The 22,097-nt window shown below is 38.4% G+C and overlaps 1 protein-coding gene across 2 annotated transcripts in view; it reads left to right on the top strand.

The window, feature by feature from the left end:
• The window catches only part of LNX1 (ligand of numb-protein X 1), a 161,973-nt gene that overhangs the window by 120,747 nt on the left and 19,129 nt on the right, over positions 1–22,097 (top strand). For both annotated transcript variants that reach the window (XM_056558069.1, XM_056558060.1), the window contains 2 exons: positions 11,380–11,557; positions 13,977–14,211. In XM_056558069.1, the coding sequence (XP_056414044.1) occupies positions 11,380–11,557; positions 13,977–14,211 (413 nt within the window). The remainder of the gene's footprint in view (positions 1–11,379; positions 11,558–13,976; positions 14,212–22,097) is intronic.

The raw sequence follows: 22,097 nt of genomic DNA, 5'->3' as shown, positions 1-22,097 counted from the left end.
TACTGTGTACTTTTTAGATATATAATAAAATTGTGATTGTACTGAACATTAGATTGTCTGTGATATTATGGTCTGGCCAGTGATATAGTGATATATCAAAATTATGACTATGCGGGTATATAGTACCCCTTTGGACGCTTTGGGTATTTAACATGGTAAATTCACATATAATATAATGTTAGACTATCATGATATATAATTCTCTACGTGTGACATATACATTTCACTAGCTTATTCATCACAGTTTTTTATTATTATTGTCTATGAAATTTTTATTTTTTATTTTGTATTCATATGTATAATAGATACTTTTCACATTTTTTTGTTCACATCTTTCTGTTAAGATGTTGAACTGATACATATTATCTATCTATATTATGAATCACATAATTGTTTAGATTAGTATGTATTCACATGGTGCGATTTAGATGCGTCTTTTCTGTATTACACTTTCAATAACATAAGAATACCTACTTTGTTCATCTATATAATTATACAAACATTACTAGCCATCTATGACCTTTCTGTACAAATACACTGGCCAGACTATATAACAATATGTCTTTATATGTGACTTTATTATATTATCATACAGTCTGTACGCTCTTCCTGCTGGGCCAGGTAACCTGATGCCGTTTTCGGCATCACAGTGACGGGTGCGCATGCATGAGTATACGCTCCGGTCACGTGATTACAGGACAGAGAGGTCGGGCGTCACATGACTGAGAATCACATGACAATGATTGGAGAACGCTGTAATGGCGGGCGTAGAGACGCGGTGAGTGATCTGTCCTCATGACAAAGTTTTGTTATTAATCATCACTCAGATATAGCAACAGCTGTGCCTGTCAATAAGCACTTTACATATTTTAATAATAGCGATGATTTTGCAGATAGATTGCAATCATTGCTATTTCATATTGCACTGTATATGCACTTGCACTTTTGATACTGTATTTATGTTATGCATTTTTTATATTTTATTATGTGATATGTACTGATTTGTATTTGATTGGAATTTGTAATTACTTGATTTGACACCATATATATCTTTGCACTGGATTAATGTATACCATGCTTGATTAAGATGGCGGATGCCATCGAAATGTTGCATCTGAACATGGCTTAACCCCTTAAGGACCCGGGCTTTTTCCGTTTTTTCATTTTTAATTTTTCCTCCTTAACTTTAAAAAATCATAACTCTTCAAAATTTTCAACTAAAATTCTATATGATGGCTTATTTTTTGCGTCACTAATTAGCGTCACACCACTCATGTGTTTTCACCTGGTGGGGGGTGGGGCCACTGTCCCCTATATAGACCAGAAGGATCTTATTCTTTCTTTGTACGACTAAGGCGAGAGAGCTCGCCGAAACGCGTCACTTGTGATCCACGTTTGGTGTCCGTGTGTTCTTATGCAATAAACAGCTTCCTTGCGTTGGACCTGCAGTGCTGGACTTTTCTTTTCATACTGATTATACTTTGTAATGACATTAGTCATTTTACCCAAAAATCTACGGTGAAACGGGAAAAAAATCAATGTGCGACAAAATTGATGAAAAAACACTATTTTGTAAGTTTTGGGGGCTTCTACATTTTTCGGCAAAAATGACACCTTATCTTTATTCTGTAGGTCCATACGGTTAAAATGATACCCTACTTGTATAGTAGCTCAAAATAGGTAATTAAATCAGCTCACCCATAAATCCAAATTTTCCTCACAGTACATCTCAAGCTGGAAGCTCCGGGCTGTGCACTGAAGCCGTGTCTTCAGGTGGAATCGTTATGGCATAACAAGGAAAATAGTCCGGCTCCCACATGGATAAAATAGAGTACTTTATTATACCAAAATTAAATTCCAAAACACACTGTGGATTAAAAGCACATGTGTACAGAACGAAACGCCCCCGACGCGTTTCGACTTATTAATAAGTCTTAGTCATGGAAGTAGTCATGGAAGTATTTCCATGACTAAGACTTATTAATAAGTCAAAACACGTCGGGGGGGGGGGGGGGGCGTTTCGTTCTGTACACATGTACTTTTTATCCACAGTGTGTTTTGGATTTTAATTTTGGTATAATAAAGTACTCTATTTTATCCACGTGGGAGCAGGACTATTTTCCTTGTTATGCCATACCTACTTGTATAGGTTTGATTTTGTATCACTTCAGAAAAAAATCATGACTACATGCAGGAAAAAATTATACGTTTAAAATGGTCATCTTCTGACCCCTATAACTAATTTTTTGGGCCATGATCTGAAGTTTTTAGCGGTAACATTTTTGTTCTAATCAGACTTTTTGGTCACTTTTTATTCACTTTTTTGTGGTATAAAAAGTGATCAAAAATGCGCTATTTTGGACTCTGGAATTTTTTTGTGTGTACGCCATTGAATGTGTGGTTTAAGAAGCGGTATATTTTTATATTTTGGACATTTCCGCACGCGGTGATACCACATATGTTTATTTTTATTTACACTGTGTTTTTTTATTCTTGGAAATGCCGGGTGATTCAAACTTTTATTAGGGGAAGGGATAATTGAAAGGGTAATTTTTTTACACATTTCTTATGCAATATTACAGCTCCTATAGGGGGCTATAACATTGCATTAACTGATCTTTTACACTGATTGGTTCATCTCCATAGGAATGGATCAATCAGTGTTTTCGGCGATTGAATGCTCAAGCCTGAATCTCAGGCTTGAAGCATTCATTCGGCGATCGGACAGCGCATGAGAAGGTAAGAAGACCTCCTCCTGTGCTACAGCTGATCGGGATGCCGCGATTATACCACGGCGATCCCGAACAGCTCCCTGAGCTAGCCGAGCACTTTTACTTTCGTTTTTAGCCACGCGGCTCAGCTTTGAGCGCGCGGCTAAAGGGTTAATAGTGCGCGGCACCGCGATCAGTGCCGCGCACTATTAGAGGCGGGCCCTGGCTTCACTATGACGCCGGGCCAGCCGCAATATGATGCGGGGTCACCGTGTGACCCCGCGTTATATCGCAGGACCGGGACCCAGGACGTACCCATGCATCCTGGGTCCTTAAGAGGTTAATAAACACTGTTGTGTTTTCTTCACCTACTTTGAGAGTGCTGTTGGACTTTTTGACATGGTCATAAATATTAGATATCAGGCTATACATATAACATAGCTGGTCATACACATAATATATAGCAGACCATACATATAACATAGCTGGTCATAAATATTAGATATCAGGCTATACATAAAACATAGCTGGTCATACATATTATATATAGCAGACCATATATATAACATAGCTGGCCATAAATATTAGATATCAGGCTATACACATAACATAGCTGGTCATACATATTAGATATCAGGCCATACATATAACATAGCTGGTCATACATATTAGATAACAGGCCATACATATAACATAGCTGGTCATACATATTAGATATCAGGCCATACATATAACATAGCTGGTCATACATATTAGATATCAGGCTATACACATAACATAGCTGGTCATACATATTAGATAACAGGCTATACATATAACATAGCTGGTCATACATATTAGATATCAGGCTATACATATAACATAGCTGGTCATACATATTAGATATCAGGCAATACATATAACATAGCTGGTCATACATATTAGATATCAGGCCATACATATAACATAGCTGGTCATACATATTAGATATCAGGCTATACATATAACATAGCTGGTCATACATATTAGATATCAGGCTATACATATAACATAGCTGGTCATACATATTAGATATCAGGCTATACATATAACATAGCTGGTCATACATATTAGATATCAGGCCATACATATAACATAGCTGGTCATACATATTAGATATCAGGCCATACACATAACATAGCTGGTCATACATATTAGATATCAGGCCATACATAAACATAGCTGGTCATACATATTAGATATCAGGCCATACATATAACATAGCTGGTCATACATATTAGATATCAGGCTATACATATAACATAGCTGGTCATACATATTAGATATCAGGCCATACATATAACATAGCTGGTCATACATATTAGATATCAGGCCATACATATAACATAGCTGGTCATACATATTAGATATCAGGCCATACACATAACATAGCTGGTCATACATATTAGATATCAGGCCATACATAAACATAGCTGGTCATACATATTAGATATCAGGCCATACATATAACATAGCTGGTCATACATATTAGATATCAGGCTATACATATAACATAGCTGGTCATACATATTAGAGAACAGACCATACATATAACATAGCTGGTCATACATGTTAGATATCAGGCCATACATAAACATAGCTGGTCATACATATTAGATATCAGGCCATACATATAACATAGCTGGTCATACATATTAGATAACAGGCCATACATATAACATAGCTTGTCATACATATTAGATATCAGGCCATACATATAACATAGCTGGTCATACATATTAGATATCAGGCTATACATATAACATACCTGGTCATACATATTAGATATCAGGCCATACATATAACATAGCTGGTCATACATATTAGATATCAGGCCATACATATAACATAGCTGGTCATACATATTAGATATCAGGCCATACATATAACATAGCTGGTCATACATATTAGATATCAGGCTATACATATAACATAGCTGGTCATACATATTAGATATCAGGCCATACATATAACATAGCTGGTCATACATATTAGATATCAGGCTATACATATAACATAGCTGGTCATACATATTAGATATCAAGCTATACATATAACATAGCTGGTCATACATATTAGATATCAGGCCATACATATAACATAGCTGGTCATACATATTAGATATCAGGCTACACATATAACATAGCTGGTCATACATATTAGATATCGGGCTATACATATAACATAGCTGGTCATACATATTAGATATCAGGCCATACATATAACATAGCTGGTCATACATATTAGATATCAGGCTATACATATAACATAGCTGGTCATACATATTAGATATCCGGCCATACACATAACATAGCTGGTCATACATATTAGAGAACAGACCATACATATAACATAGCTGGTCATACATATTAGATATCAGGCCATACATATAACATAGCTGGTCATACATATTAGATATCAGGCCATACATATAACATAGCTGGTCATACATATTAGATATCAGGCTATACATATAACATAGCTGGTCATACATATTAGATATCAGGCCATACATATAACATAGCTGGTCATACATATTAGATATCAGGCTATACATATAACATAGCTGGTCATACATATTAGATATCAGGCTATACATATAACATAGCTGGTCATACATATTAGATATCGGGCTATACATATAACATAGCTGGTCATACATATTAGATATCAGGCCATACATATAACATAGCTAGTCATACATATTAGATAACAGGCCATACATATAACATAGCTGGTCATACATATTAGATATCAGGCCATACATATAACATAGCTAGTCATACATATTAGATAACAGGCCATACATATAACATAGCTGGTCAAACATATTAGATATCAGGCCATACATATAACATAGCTGGTCATACATATTAGATATCAGGCCATACATATAACATAGCTGGTCATACATATTAGATATCAGGCTATACATATAACATAGCTGGTCATACATATTAGATATCAGGCCATACATATAACATAGCTGGTCATACACATTAGATATCAGGCCATACACATAAAATAGCTGGTCATACATATTAGATATCAGGCCATACATATAACATAGCTGGTCATACATATTAGATATCAGGCCATACATATAACATAGCTGGTCATACATATTAGATATCAGGCCATACATATAACATAGCTGGTCATACATATTAGATATCAGGCCATACATATAACATAGCTGGTCATACATATTAGATATCAGGCTACACATATAACATAGCTGGTCATACATATTAGATATCAGGCCATACATATAACATAGCTGGTCATACATATTAGATATCAGGCCATACATATAACATAGCTGGTCATACATATTAGATATCAGGCCATACATATAACATAGCTGGTCATACATATTAGATATCAGGCCATACATATAACATAGCTGGTCATACATATTAGATATCAGGCCATACACATAACATAGCTGGTCATACATATTAGATATCAGGCCATACATATAACATAGCTGGTCATACACATTAGATATCAGGCCATACACATAACATAGCTGGTCATACACATTATATATAACAGGCCATACATATAACATAGCTGGTCATACATATTAGATAACAGGCCATACACATAAACATAGCTGGTCATACACATTATATATAACAGACCATACATAAATATAGCTGGTCATACACATTATATATAACAGGCCATACATATAACATAGCTGGTCATACACATTATATAACAGACCATACATAAACATAGCTGGTCATACACATTAGACATCTAACCATACATATTACATAGCAGGCTGTATATATTAGGTAACTGGTCATATATATATACAAAACTAAACTGTCTTGTCCACTACAGGAGTACTATCATTTTTTACAGAGGTGAGCGGGGGAAAGGTTCTTTAGGACTTGGGTTATAGATTTCTCCATCTTGGAAGGTCACAGTAATTTGATTAAAACAGAGAACAAAATCCTCTGGAGAAGCTCTTAATGTTTAATAAGAGACTCTAGAAGACAAATGCAGTAATGAAGTCTGGTAATGACTGTATTCAGACACTAATGCATTGTTAAAAGCTCATTACATGGAATATGACAGAAGTAGGTCAGCAGCATCTATTACTGAAGACGTTCCTGTTTTGGATCCTTTACCAAATCCTTGTGATTAGCTGAATGGAATAAGTGAGGGTGCTGCAGTCCTGCGGTGCACTATATACAATGGCTGTCACGTGTTGTGTCAGCCCAGCAGCTGTAGGGAGCGGCTGGATCAGTTCCGGCGCTGTGTGCACATGCAGCTGTGGCTTGTGTGTCAGACACGTGTTACTACTTCCAATTTGGGATTCTTTGACATAAACATTTGTCTAGCAGTAAACATGAAAATCTAGGCACAGGCTGTATTGTGTTGCGTGTCGTGCCTTGAGCTGCAGTGTAGATATAGCCAAATTGTAAACTGATAGTAATTCTTGGAAACCTTTACATTGGGTGGGATGTGTTACTTGTGGTGGATTGTATTTTTATAAGCCTTCTGATGTGTTCCAATACATTTTAGATCTTATTAAGAAAATCTAAGATACAATGTCTATAACCTACATATAAGTTATGTACATATACATATAGCAGTGGCTTACAATAACAAGTAGTATTAACATTGGTACAATATTGCAGCTATTTTTTATTGCACCAATGGATCAAACTAAAAAAATAAGTATATTTTCATAGAGTTTTAAATAGGAATCGTAAGTAATGAATATGTTGTAAGTCTACAGCTTCCATGCAGACCTATGCGTCTCCATGGTAACAGACTACAAACGCTTTGTGTAGTCTGATCCTGCAGTCATGTCTTACCCTCTCCCAACCTTTATCTGAAAGTAAGTAAGAAATAAAGAAAAGGTTGAAATAACACATGGCTATAGGATTGTACTTAATGCAGATATTATTTATTCTATCTGTATTCTGTAATAATGGAAACACCTTGGTGTCCATAGGAACTGTAGGCACAAAACAGTAGGAGATTTTTCATCAAAAATGTTTGGAAAGTTGCTTCACTTTTATTTTTTTATTTTATTTTTATTTTTTGGTCGGTGCTTCTCAGCATTTGCCAAAAAACTTTTAAATAAATACTAAACAAGCTTAAAAAAAACTTTTATATATGCACTTTCTGCTATGAAATGAGTACTTTAGGATTATTGAGTGTTCTAGTCATCAAAGCTACACCATTTAGTTATACATGGGGAAAGTCCATTATTGAAGGAGCAATAGCCTCATTGCCTCCTTTTGGTGCTAATCTGTGCATTTCGCTATTATGCCTTTCTTTATTATTATACTTTTGCCCTTCTAAGCTCAGGATCCAGCTTTACAAATCTTTACTAAGTTTAAATAGGCACTGTCATTTGAAAAATACTTTTAATATGTCATAGAAAGGGCTCAAGTCCTGCAGGAACCCATGGGAACTAAGTTCCTGCACTTTATCCACCGCAGTAAGGCTTCTTTCACACTATAAAATCCTCCGTTTTTAAACATCCGTAGCACGATCCGTGTGAAAATCAGCTGAAAACGGCAGTAACAAAATCCTATACAGTGGTCCCTCAAGTTACAATATTAATTGGTTCCAGGACGACCATTGTATGTTGAAACCATTGTATGTTGAGACCAGAACTCTATGGAAACCTGGTAATTGGTTCTGAAGCCCCCAAAATGTCATCCAAAAATAGGAAAAAGTGAGAATTAAAGAAAAATAAGTAGATAACTAATACAGATAAAGCAAATCCTTATATATAAAAGTAAGAAAGATCTGCTGGGAGCTGTAAATCACTGTCTATGTCAGTGTTTTCCAAGCAGGGAGCCTCCAGCTGTTGCAACAGCTGGGGGCACCCTGCTTGGGAAACACTGGTCTATGTAGAGGACAGGAGCTTCTTCGGGGTCCTAAAAAAGTAATGTCCTAAAAAAGTAACATGTAGTCGCCCTTAGCTGGTGTCCAAAGGAGCAGCTAACCCTGGTACAGGTAAAGAGTACAGAACATGTAATACCTCCCTGTACTGTAGGGGGCGCTACCAGACATCAGTCAGTGCATACGCTCCAGTAATACAGGTGTTTTACCAGTAAATTGCCCATTCTGATTGGTCAGTTCTTCCGGCCATTGACAAGTTTCGCAGATCCGTACTTTCTGTACATTGTATGTTGAGTCTGGTTTCAATTTACAATGGTCCAGAAAAGACCATTGTATGTTGAAACTATTGTATGTTGAGGCCATTGAGGGATCACTGTACGTCCGTTAGAAAATCCCATTATAGTCTATGGGATTTTCTAATATCCGCATGAATCCGTCATAGTCCGTTATTGATAACGGACGTTAGTTTGTTTCGGAAGATAGTTACGGAAGAAATAATTCATGAGCTATTTGTTCCGTAACTATCTTCCGTAACAAACTAACGTCCGTTATCAATAACGGACTATGACGGATTCATGCGGATATTAGAAAATCCCATAGACTATAATGGGATTTTCTAACGGATGTATAGAATTTTGTTACTGCCATTTTCAGCTGATTTTCACACGGAGCTTCCTACGGATGTTTAAAAACGGAGGATTTTGTAGTGTGAAAGAAGCCTAACACTGTTCCCATTAGCAGAAGTCCTGCAGCACCAGCCCTTGTCAGCCCAAATCTTAAAGGGGTATTCCAGGCAAAAACTTTTTTTTATATATCAACTGGCTACGGAAAGTTAAACAGATTTGTAAATTACTTCTATTAAAAAATCTTAATCCTTCCAATAGTTATTAGCTTCTGAAGTTTTCTGTCTAACTGCTCAATGATGATGTCACGTCCCGGGAGCTGTGCATGATGGGAAAATATCCCCATAGGAGCTGCACAGCTCCTGGGACGTTAGTCATCAGAAAGCAGTTTGACAGAAAACAGCAACTCAACTTCAGAAGCTAATAACTATTGGAAGGATTAAGATTTTTTAATAGAAGTAATTCACAAATCTGTTTAACTTTCCGGAGCCAGTTGATATATAAAAAAAAAGTTTTGGCCTGGAATAGCCCTTTAAGTGAGTTCCCACACTTTTTTTCCCCATGACTTGACCCCTGGTCATAGACAGATATAAAAAGTTTTGATCGGTTGAGGTCTAAGGACATTTATCAATGTTTGCTTATGTATTCTTTTTTTTAGTTATTTTTTTTCTTACTATTTTTTTTTTTGCTTATGTGCGACAACTGGTTTCAGCCTGTTGATAAGTTTCTTTCACGTAAGCAATCTTTTATTTATTTATTTTTATTTTTTGCTTTGGTAATGGCCTTTTCTGCTCCATGTCTGAGTTGGAGTAAATTTAGTAGGTTTTTTCATGCAATGTGACTTTTTTGCGACTTTCGCACTTCATAAATCTCAAGTTTCTGCACATTTAAAAAGTCGCACAAAAAAATGGAGTAGTCGCACATGCGACTTTTTTGCGACAATTTTAAGCAAAAAAAACCCTGCTAAATGCTTTGATAAATGTCCCCCTATGTGTTTAGTGCTAACTGTGTTCTCTCCTGGCTCTGTACCACGTGACTGAGACAGTCTCATAATGCAAGTCTATAGAAAGGTCTCGGTCCCAAAGACAGAGAGCGGAAAGGAAAGCACTCTTCTCTCCACACTCATTCTAGCAAACACTCTAAACACTTAAAGGGGGAGATTCATCAAGACCTGTGCTGAGGAAAAGTTGACCAGTTGCCTATAGCAACCAATCAGATCGCGTTTCGGGGTTAGCATACCCCTTCTTCAGATTGACAGATTTGTCGACAAATCTGTCAATCTGAAGAAGGGGTATGCTAACCCCGAAACGCTTTATTAATAAAGCTTGAATTCTTATCAACCTCCATGACCTGGTTTTGAGATCTCCTTGGATCCCCGAGCGCCTGATGAAAGGTCATTTTTTCCAATACCAAGTTCCCCTTAGACCCAGGCAGATCAAAACTTGTGGCATGTCTCAAAAAAGGTGAAAAGTATTTTGTGTTGCTTTTTTATTGACAAATACACTTTAACAATGACTTTATTTTCTATAAGTCTTATATGTACATGGTTACATGTATATGTTATATGTACATGTGTATATGGTTAGAATTAGAACATTACTTTAAACCAACATTTATCTTCAGGCCTTATTATATAGTGCATTATACAGTAGCGGGAAAAGTTTTGTGCGATTGGTTTATTGGTTTGCGGTGGCTTATTTGGAACCACCAATCAATAATATAAGCAGAAATGGTCAACCACATAATTACAGAGATGTTCTCCAGAGTAAATTTCAATGCCAATATATGATGCTATACAGATTACTAAAGACTGTTTTCATTGGACATTTCCTTAAAATATCAGACATCATCTTTATAAATACTATCTGACCATTTATTGCCTTGTTCAGTACATTTATGTGGTTTCCTTTGTCATGAACAATAACTTAATATAAAATAAAGTATCTACATTACATGTAGTCTTCCCTGTCATTACAATAGTCTCAGAGATTATTTTAATTTCATTGTAAATCTCATTTCTCAAATATGGTTGACTTAATGACAGACATGGGTATGTGCAGAATAATTGTATAACAATATATTTTATTTAATGGTTTGTAGCTTTATTATACATCTCATGATTATAACTTTATCATTTTTGTTATCAGAATACTAACCGAACAGTACTGTATGTGGAGAAGGTTGTAAATATTGTTAAAGACCATACAGAGTCATTGGGCATGACAGTGGCAGGCGGAGTATCGAATTGGGAGTGGGACCTGCCTATTTTTGTCACAAGTGTGGACCCCGATGGAGTTATTGGGAGAGATGGAAGAATAAAAACAGGTAATCTATGCTGAACCATATATTTTTCATGGAGAGTGCTTGTATTTAAGTTATGTCGGTATGACCATAGGTATCATAAATAGATAAAGTATCATTATCAACTATTTTTCTGATGGAAAACAACTTGGAAAATTTTAATTCCCTTTCACTTTTTTTTTACATTTTGTTAGGTTGAGGCCTTGTGCTAAAATAAAAATAAATCTTTCCCCCATCATTCTGCACACAACACCCCAAAATGACCAGCTGAAAACAGAATTTTGACATTTTTTGCAAATTTATTAAAAAGGAAGAACTAAAATTTTGCATGGACAAAAGTATTCTGACCCCTTACTATGTCATAGTAGCTAGACTAAGAAAACTGATCCGGCGATCATTCGTGTGGCCCACCCTGGAGGTTGGTCGAGCCTTGTAATAGGCTTTCTAAATGACTGTCAATCTACAAGATCAGCACTCATTTAGAGGTAGCGTCAGCCTGTGTAATAGGGTCCTTACTGAGGTGGCACTGTACTAACTTTATTCCTGGAAGTGTAAGAGTATTCTTTCCAATAAATACAAAAATGTTCAGAATTTAGGGGCGGATTCTCTTATAAACAATATCCATCATGGACAGAGGCGGAGCTTGTAGCTTCTGGGCCCCGATGCAAAATCTGCAACAGGGTCCCATGTGCCAATGATATTACTGGTCTCTAATGGGGCAACTGTGCTTTGGGGCCCCCTTAGGCACCAGGGCCCCAGTACGACTGCTACCTCTGCTACCTCTATAGCTACGCCCCTGGTCATGGGACAACCCCGTTAATACAGTTCTTTCTGTTATCCATTGTTTGAGAGGGAAATCGTCTTAAAAAGCATTTTTTTTTAATTTAGAGCTATAGTTGAGATGAATAGGAAACAAAAGTGATGAAAAGAATGTATCTCATAAGTTCTTATATGCAGGCTTCCTTTTTGACAGTTCTGTTCCAGTTAGAAATATTGCCGAATTTTTATGGCTTAGTGGCTGCTGGCTTCCATCAGCGAGCAGCATATTGCAGGCTAAAGTATGTGTGAGAGGGTCCTGAGTCACTCACTTATCTGAGTAGTGCGCACATTCCAGATTTCCCAGTTCTGAGTGCAGTCTCCCACTTTCCTGTAAACTCTGTCAAACAAGATGTATTATCACACAAGTGACATGTTTTTTTCTGTTACTGGAAGGGTCACTGACGCTCAGCAGTAACTACTTTGATGCTGCTTTCTCCTCTTGTGCGCTGCACTCGGGATGGGTGGGGGGGATGTTTTGTTTGTGGTCTTAGTGGAACGTTGACATGCTGCACATAGCCGGATTCCAGCTGTCATAAGATTATGTCACACGTTCTGACAGCTACAAGTCTAGAAAAATACATATGTATATGTGGATTTGAGTACAAATCAATAAATCACATTAGCTTTTGGTGGCTTTTATGACCCAAGATTTTATGAGATGTCACCCACACGTGTTATTAGTGGGAATAAGGCTGCCTTGATGCTGAACAAAGTATTGGGTAAATGGGACCGGCTATGGGTTTTATGGAGCACTTCCACACTGAGTTATGATTGGTTTCCCTAACAATTATTTACTGTCAAAAAAGGGATGGCGACTTAATATCTGCTGTGCCACTAAAATCTCACTAAATAAATGCACTCATGCAAATCTAGTTACTAGCAGACTACATTCAGCCCATTAGACCCACTGCAGTATAGTACTAACTGTATATGTCAGCATCGTGTTTTATCACACAATGCTGATGTCTACCTACAATGGACTGCTTTAACGCAGTGTAAACCCAGCTTTACAATAAAAACAATGGACCTGTCTTTTGTTGGTATTCGTGGAGTCCAAGCTTTCAGACCCATTATCTCCCACCAAACATTTTTACATTTTTTTTGTATTTGCTGTAATAGCAGCAATTTTTTTTTCTGAATCCACCCTTAGGGAAGCCATATTGGGGAAACTCGTATATCCTGTACATGCTTTTAATTTGTTAATGTAATTTACAGAGAAATGTCATAGATTTTAGCTCTTTACTCTGAAGGCCATGGAGTGACAGGACAGATGCATATAGAGCCGTATGTGTGTGTAACTTGTATAGTATTGCCATCCTGCCTTATATAGGCCTCTAGCAATACAACACTGTTTAACTTCCATTAAATCCCCTGCCCTGTAATTATGAAACGACTCTGTTCATCCTGTCACAGTCTATTGTGTCTAGCCTAGTGGCCAGAGGGAAAACGTTTACACTTCAAGATATCTTTTTCTATGAATAGTAACATAACAATAAAAACAGCCTTAAATAGTACATGAGTATCATATTTTGATATAAATAATTTGTTATAATCCAATTATATATTCCCTTTAACCCAGTTTAGCAAGAACATCTGATGCTAAGACTGTTTCCTTAATCCACAGGTGACATTTTACTGAATGTCAATGGTGTAGACCTAACAGGAGTCAGCCGTAGTGAGGCTGTGTCACTATTAAAAAACTCTTCTTCCTCATGTGTGGTTCTGAGAGCCCTGGAAACAAAAGAGTACGAGCCAGAGGAAGACATCAGCAGCAATTCCTTGCTTATGGAGCCAGTCCAAAATGGCTTTGAGAACAGAGAATGGTCACCAGTCTGGGTCATGTGGCTGAAGCTGCCTCGGTAAGTTTAGACATCTCATCTCCTGAAGAGTGTGGGTGGAAAGATTTATGTTTCTTAGGCTGTTCCCTCCTCTAGGTTTATTATTCACTATGGTGATGTGTCCTAATTCATGCCAGATTTGGCTTCAGAACTTTGCATAACAGTGTGTTTTCTTTTTCTAATTGGATGTGTATATAGCTGCAGCTAAGACATTACCCAGGAAGCACCAGGGATGATGAAAAAAAATCTTCCGATTTGTGAGGCCTTGCTGATATTCCGTTGCCATCCTGTGAATTCACATTTTCAATTGATCTAAATATGCCTGCAGCAACAAATGTTCGTTTATAAGCTGCCAATAGAGGGTTATTATTGTGGTTAGATTTATTTCCAGTACACGGACTTTGCAGATTACGCAAAGATTATGCATCTGGAAGATTATGCATCTTGTAAAAGGAAAAAACGGACCATAATGGAACCTATGATGGCAGACATGAATATCATCAGTTGACCTATACGCCATTATTACTTTCTTTTAAAGGGAATCTATCGCTAGGTTTATGCTAGAGGGCAGTACAGACTAGTGACAGAGATTACTTACTTCTCCCAATGAAGCAGTCTTTAGACACCGAGGACTCATTCTGTTCCTGTGTTATTCCTCCTATCTATGTCAGAATAAAATGGCAACTGGGTGTTACCACTGCCCTTCAAAATAATGTGTCTGTACATAGTGTAGGACTAAAAGGGTAGCGTTTCTTCTTAAAGAGAATGCCATAAAGATGTGTGGAAACTTATAGGCCATTTACACTCCACTGGGATTTCGAGGAAGAAAGGACATACAAAGCAGCTCTTTTTCCAAGTGGTTTTTCCTTCAAAAAGTCAGTGTTTCACTCCAACTAGAAGTCTTGAAAATTAATGGGGAATACATACCAAGCCAGAGATCTCTAGAAGAAGAGAATACCCATCCGTAGAGAGCTGTTTCAGGGTGATTGATCTTGTCACTAAAGAGCAGAGTGTTGGCTGGCTAGTGAGACTCCGAGTTGACGTAATACACTGACATTTTAAAGGGAAAACCACTTGGAAAAAGTAGTATAAGAGCTGCTTTGCATAGACTTTCTTCCAGAAATTCCCAATGTAACAAATATGGCCTATAAGTCTCCACATATATGTATGGCTCGCTCTGTAAGGAGAAACATTGCCCTTTTAGTCACGCATTGAAAGGCCTCTTACTAGCCAGCCAACATCCTGCTCTGTAGTGTTGTGGGGCATTCACCCTGAAACAGCTGTCTACAGATGGGTATTCTCTGCTTTTGCACAGATCTATGGCTTGGCATACATTCCCAGTCAGTTTCCAAGGCTCCTAGTTGGAGCTTAAGGGGTTATCCAGGAAAAAAAAACTTTTTTATATATATCAACTGGATCCAGAAAGTTAAACAGATTTGTAAATTACTTCTATTAAAAAATCTTAATCCTTTCAGTACTTATGAGCTGCTTAAGTTCTTTTCTGTCTAAGTGCTCTCTGATGACACGTGTCTCGGGAACTGTCCAGAGTAGAAGCAAATCCCCATAGCAAACCTCTTCTACTCTGTGCAGTTCCCGAGACAAGCAGAGATGTCAGCAGAGAGCACTGTTGCCAGGCCGAAAAAAACAACTCAACTTCAGCAGCTGATAATTATTGGAAGGATTAAGATTTTTTAATAGAAGTCATTTACAAATCTGTTTAACTTGGGTCAGTTAATATAAAAAAAATATTTTTTTCCTGGAACACTGACTTTTAGAGGAAAAACAACTTGCAAAAGGTAGGCGAGAGCTGCTTTTCAGATCCTTTCTTCTGCACAGTGTGACATTGTCAGCACTAATAGGATAGTGTCAGAACATGTAGGAATACACCCTTCTGAAACGGGGGATGGTAATGTCCATTTGTCAGTTTATGAAATGTCATAATGCAGAGTTCTAAGGAAAGATATAGAATTGTTATTTCATAGGGAATACAAGTATTTACTAACTTAATCATGCAAAAAAAAGTGAAATAAGATGGTCTGCTTTCAGTTTTAGATCCTAATATTAAGCTAACACATTTCATTGCAGAACTTGGCACAGCCTGGGTTTGCAATATTTTGTTCCCTATATCCCAGATCATTATTCGGATTGACATCTTGTTACTGATTTTCTTAGACTGTTGGCGTTAAGTATATCCTTGTTGAGAAAACTCATTTATACAGAGGAGCTTTGCCATTTACATGTCATTACTGTCTAGTGTTAGTCTGCAGTGTACTTTCTAATCCACCAATCATTTTGTTTCTAGAGGCCCTTTACATTGCACTTTTTTTCATACGTTAATGGTATACATCGGAAACTTGTCAAATGCATATGCCAACGTGTACCACAGTGTGGTTCTGGCAGCCCATTAAATTAATTAGGGGAGATATATCAATCTGTCATAGAGTAAGATTCTCAGAGCTCAGCTTTTATTTTACCAGAGCCATCTGACAAGTGAAAACCAGGTATGGTTACTATGGGAAACAAAGGCAATCTTAAAATAATAAATCTCTCCCATGATCCTTTTCCCGAATGTATACTTTATCTCTGCAGATCCCAAACGTGCAGCATACCACGCTTTGGAGTCTTGCCCATAGCAGTATACATTCGGGAAAATAACCAAATGTAGTCACTAGTAGACTCATCACTCTTCACGAAACTCAATGGGCCACGACGAGCAGTGCACCGTGGAATATGTTGGTATACCTTTTTGACAGGTTGACAATGTGACTTATGGGCAGAGACGTGAAAGGGTCCTTTATCATTTTATACACATTAATGACCATTACATAAAGTTCATTTGCTCAAAGGCTCCATCATCTTGCAATTTTGAACTAGCTGTAGAGAATGAAAAGAAATATGACTACATTTTCCCCAAAAGAGTGCCACACCTGTTTATGCCTATGCTTCGCTCCACTGAGGTAAATTGGTTTTTGCTACAGTACCACCCGCAACCTGTAGACTGTTGTGGTAATGTTTTTAGAAGAAAGCAGCCATGTTTTCCTACTCCTGCACAACCCCTTTAAACAACAGGGGGAGATTTATCCAAACCTGTGTAGAGGGAGAGTGGTGCAGTTGCCCATGGCAACCAATCGGATCGCTACTTTCATTTTTCACAGGTCTCTTTAAAAATGAAAGAAGCAATCCTATTGGTTGCCATGGGCAACTGCACTCTTCCTCTGCACAGTTTTTGATAAACCTCCCCCCATCCCCCAGGAGTTTGTGTATACAGATGCGTATATACCCCTGTATAATAGAGAACTGCATTATGTTAATACATTTGATATGGCATGACATCATATGTTGCAGTAGGTGATGTCATTGTTGCTTACATGTATCGAGGTACAACAACTCCTCTCAGATACATCCAGCTACACCTCTGAGTATATTCTTTATAAGGCACTCAATATACCATTACATGCTCAACTGAAAATCCAGTCTATGTAAGGAGGCCCCTTGCGTCCTGTACAGAAAGGGCCGACTAGTAATGGCCTGACACAGTACAGATGTTCCAGGAGAATTCCGCCAAAGAACTTGCTGTGTTCTTAGAACCTTTGCTTTTTCTTCTTTCTCTGTATACGTCTTATATTGCTCAGGAAGCAGCTGTGAGTTTGTAAATCAGATCCTACTCCAGTGTATTGTAAAACTAAGCAGTGAATACGTGGATGGACTAGGTTGGGAGCAAAACAGTTTAAAGCCTTTTTCATATTGTTATTGTTTTAAAAGCACAAAAGCTCCAACATATCAGTAAGAAATATTCCCTTTATGAGCTGTCGATCAAAGGCTCCGCATGTAGCATGTATTATTTATGCTGTATTGGAACATGTAAAAATCTACTGTTTTGTGAGTCAATTGTCAGAAAAGTGTTTTTAAATAATTTGAATTGTTAGACAATTTTGGCTATGTTGCATATGTTGGCCCAGATTTATGAAAACTATCTGAGAGAAATACTGTCTTATTTCCCATAGCAATCAATGTTATGGATGGGAAGAAAAAAAACAATGTTATGGACGAATAGTTCAAATAGTTTTGGTCTCAAACTGGAAAATCTGGGCTAATGTATTGTAATGCACTCCACAATTCTGCAAGTGACTTGTCACCAGGTAGCAATACATTTTGGGAGCTTCGTTGACAGTAATGCAGCATAAAGTACAGGTCACATGTCTGACAGTGGAGTAGAACCATAGCGGGGTATAAACCAGTGTCTCTTTCCATCAGAACATTCTATGTAGATTTAAAGGGGTACTCCACCCCTAGACATCTTATCCCCTATCCAAAGGATAGTGGATAAGATGTCAGATCGCTGGGGTCCCGCCACTGGGGACCCTCAATATAGCAAGCAGCACCCACCTATAACTGCTTCCGGAAGCGCTGGAGGCTCTCAGGCTAATTCCTCCCGACCACGGGGACGGAAGATTGTGACATCACGACTCCGCCCCCGTGTTACTTCAAGTCTATGGGAGGGGGCGTGATGGCCGTAGCAACCAATCAGATAGCTTCTTTCATTTTTGAAAAGGTCTCTGCAAAATGAAAGAAGCGATCTGATTGGTTGCTATGGGCAACTTTTCCTCTGGACAGATTTTGATAAATCTCCCCCAATAGAGTTGTAGGAACAGAACCAACCTTATTCATTCATTTGGATGTCAGCCTTGATCTGATTGGTTTCTAGATAGTGTCACTGGCAGAACAACACGAGAAACAACTTCGCATCCTGCCATCTAAGAAAGTGTTTATTGACACTTTAAAGATGATTGAATGAGAATGGTAGAAATGATGATGGAGACAAATATTGTTACAGCTTTCACTCTTCTCATGTTCATAGCAGTGGGGAACAGAGGATCCTCACCAATGACCTACATCAGTCCTCCTTACATGTTTGTGGAAGGAAATGACCCTGCTTCACGTTTATACACACAGTATTACCAGGGTTGCACAGTTCTGTCATGTCACTTCAGCTTATATTACTTCTGACTGTACATGCCGCATTCTAACATAATATCAAATGTTTATTTGTCAAAGACCAGTCAAGCCGCGCTACCCATGATTACTTCCAGTGGTGTTGATATTGCTATATGATATTACTATATGATATTTTAGGAGAGCAAATGTAGGCAAAACCATGTACCCATTATAACTAGGGCAGAGACTGGACATATTACAATCTTCTAATTGTCCTCACTGATGGTCACCATTATTGATGGACTATATTGGAACCAAGGAGGATTTGTAGTATATGAGTAGGTCTGCATCATTGATGGTAATTTTTCTCCAATGGTCTAGGATGAGTAGTAATGTATTGTAATGTATCAGTATCTGTAGGAGTAGGGTCACACATGCCGTATTTTGCTGCTGCATATTTTCTTATCCATTGAAGTCAATGAGTAGCAAAATACACAGCTGATTTTGCAACCCATTGACTTTAATGGGTAGGAAAATATGCAGCAGCATATACACAGCAAAATGTATGACCCTACCCTAAGAGTAATCTGCCTACAGATATAAACGTTTGACAACCATCAGCCATTGCCCCCCCCCCCCCCCCCCCCATATTCTCACCTTCACCTTTCCTGACTTTCTTGGATGTAGTTTTTTACATGCTCAGCTGTGCAGATTTCTCTTGCCAAGTTTTAAAATGCGATGTAAGTTTTGTTTATGATGCTATTTTCACGTAATGAGGGTGATAATTCTTCTAGCTTCATTATTGCCATAAAAATTTTACTTTTAGTCAGGACAAAATGAGGATGAGCTATAAATAAAATAGTCATTTTGCTTTTGCAGCATCTCTATATGTAAATAATTGTTATAGTTCTGATTCAGAGTTTATTATTATTATTGCCAAGAATTCACAGTCTTGATTATCTCTTTCGTTCAAGTTATTGGGATTAGTTTTCTGAGACAATATTAATGACTTATCCTTAATCCACTTGTTTACCTTTCCCAGAAATGTACATTTTAGTTATGGCTGTGTCTGGTACTGCAGCTATGTCCTATAGGTCTCAATGGGACTAAGCTGCAGTATCGCCACTAACAAAAGTATAGAGCTGTGCCTGGTAAACCATAAAAGGGTTAAGATGCATCAGCATGCTGTGGCCCCTTCAATAAGGTGATCAGTAGGAAGTCGGGAGTCAGACCTCACTGATCTGATGTTGACAGACTTTTCTAAGGATAGGCCATCAATATTATAGTGCCACAAATCACTTTTAAGGAAATGTCCAATCAGAAAATAACCATTTATTTAAATAAGGCATTTATTGCATATATTATTAAATATGCAGTAAATTGTTAAACTACTGGGAATTGATTTATGAGAGAATTAAATCAAGGTTGGGGGTTATTTGTCGGTTTTTCTATAGAATTTGTGTTATTGGGAGTGGTCATGGAGAGAGCACGTAACCATCTTTTCATTGGGAAGCTGCTATTTTATGCAAGGTTACTAGTATTAAGACTGTGGATGTCTGAAAAGATACCTGCTCTGGAAGAATGGGAAAGTTTCATAAGGAGAGTCAATTTGTATGAAAAATATTTGGCCATGATGAGCTTGAATGGCATGAAAAAATATGAGAGGGTCTGGAGGAAGTGGAATGATGCAGAGAGGTGTGTTTGGTAAAAGGATCACTTAATTAGATGGGAATTTTTTTATTTTATTTTTCTTTATTTTTTTCCTTCCGAGTCTGGGGTGGGTTCTTGGGGGTGGGCTATTGTAAGTTTGATAGGACTGATTGTTGGTATGGAAATGTTTTGTGTATGCTTTCAAATTATATTGTATGGTCCTTTTTTTTCTCTTTTTAAATCAAATACGGTAAATACATTTAAATAAAAAAATATATATATGTAAAACCCTTTATAATAAAATGTTGGTGATATTTTTTGATATTTTTCTAAATTTACATTGTACTTTCAATATCATAAAAAAATACTGAAATCTTACAGTTTTCATTCTGGTCACTAAATCTAATATTATACTGAGTGTCACGATGCCGGCTGGCAGGAGGTGGATCCTCTGTGCCAGAGAGGGATTGGCGTGGACCGTGCTAGTGGACCGGTTCTAAGTCACTACTGGTTTTCACCAGAGCCCGCCGCAAAGCGGGATGGTCTTGCTGCGGCGGTAGTGACCAGGTCGTATCCACTAGCAACGGCTCAACCTCTCTGACTGCTGAAGATAGGCGCGGTACAAGGGAGTAGACAGAAGCAGGGTCGGACATAGCAGAAGGTCGGGGCAGGCAGCAAGGATCGTAGTCAATAAGGAATAGCAGGAGGTCAAGTACACAGTATGGACAAACACAGTAACGCTTTCACTAGGCACAAGGGCAACAAGATCCGGCAGGGGAGTGCAGGGGCAGAGATCAGATATAGTCTGGGAGCAGGTGGAAGCCAATTAAGCTAATTGGGCCAGGCACCAATCATTGGTGCACTGGCCCTTTAAGTCTCAGGGAGCTGGCGCGCGCGCGCCCTAGAGAGCGGAGCCGCGCGCGCCAGCAGATGACAGCAGGGGACGGGAACGGGTAAGTGACCTGGGATGCGATTCGCGAGCGGGCGCGTCCCGCTGTGCGAATCGCATCCCCGACGGCCATGACAGTGCAGCGCTCCCGGTCAGCGGGACCGACCGGGGCGCTGCGGAGAGAGAGACGCCGTACGCGCTCCGGGGAGGAGCGGGGACCCGGAGCGCTAGGCGTAACAGTACCCCCCCCCCTTAGGTCTCCCCTTCTCTTTGTCCGGTAACTGCCTCCCCTGGGATGAGGACACCGGGAAAGAATGGAGGGATTCCTCAACGGCAGGCAGTACAGCAGGAGTGGGAATGGGGAGGGAGGGCAGAGGGCGAGGCCTGGCACGGGGCAGTGTGACACCAGGACGAGGGCCATGAGGAGGCACCG

The sequence above is a fragment of the Hyla sarda genome, chromosome 1 (genome assembly GCF_029499605.1).
Source record: "Hyla sarda isolate aHylSar1 chromosome 1, aHylSar1.hap1, whole genome shotgun sequence".
NCBI lineage: Eukaryota > Metazoa > Chordata > Amphibia > Anura > Hylidae > Hyla > Hyla sarda.
The sequence above is the reverse complement of the archived record's forward strand: the minus strand, read 5'-3'. Positions and strand labels throughout refer to the sequence as shown.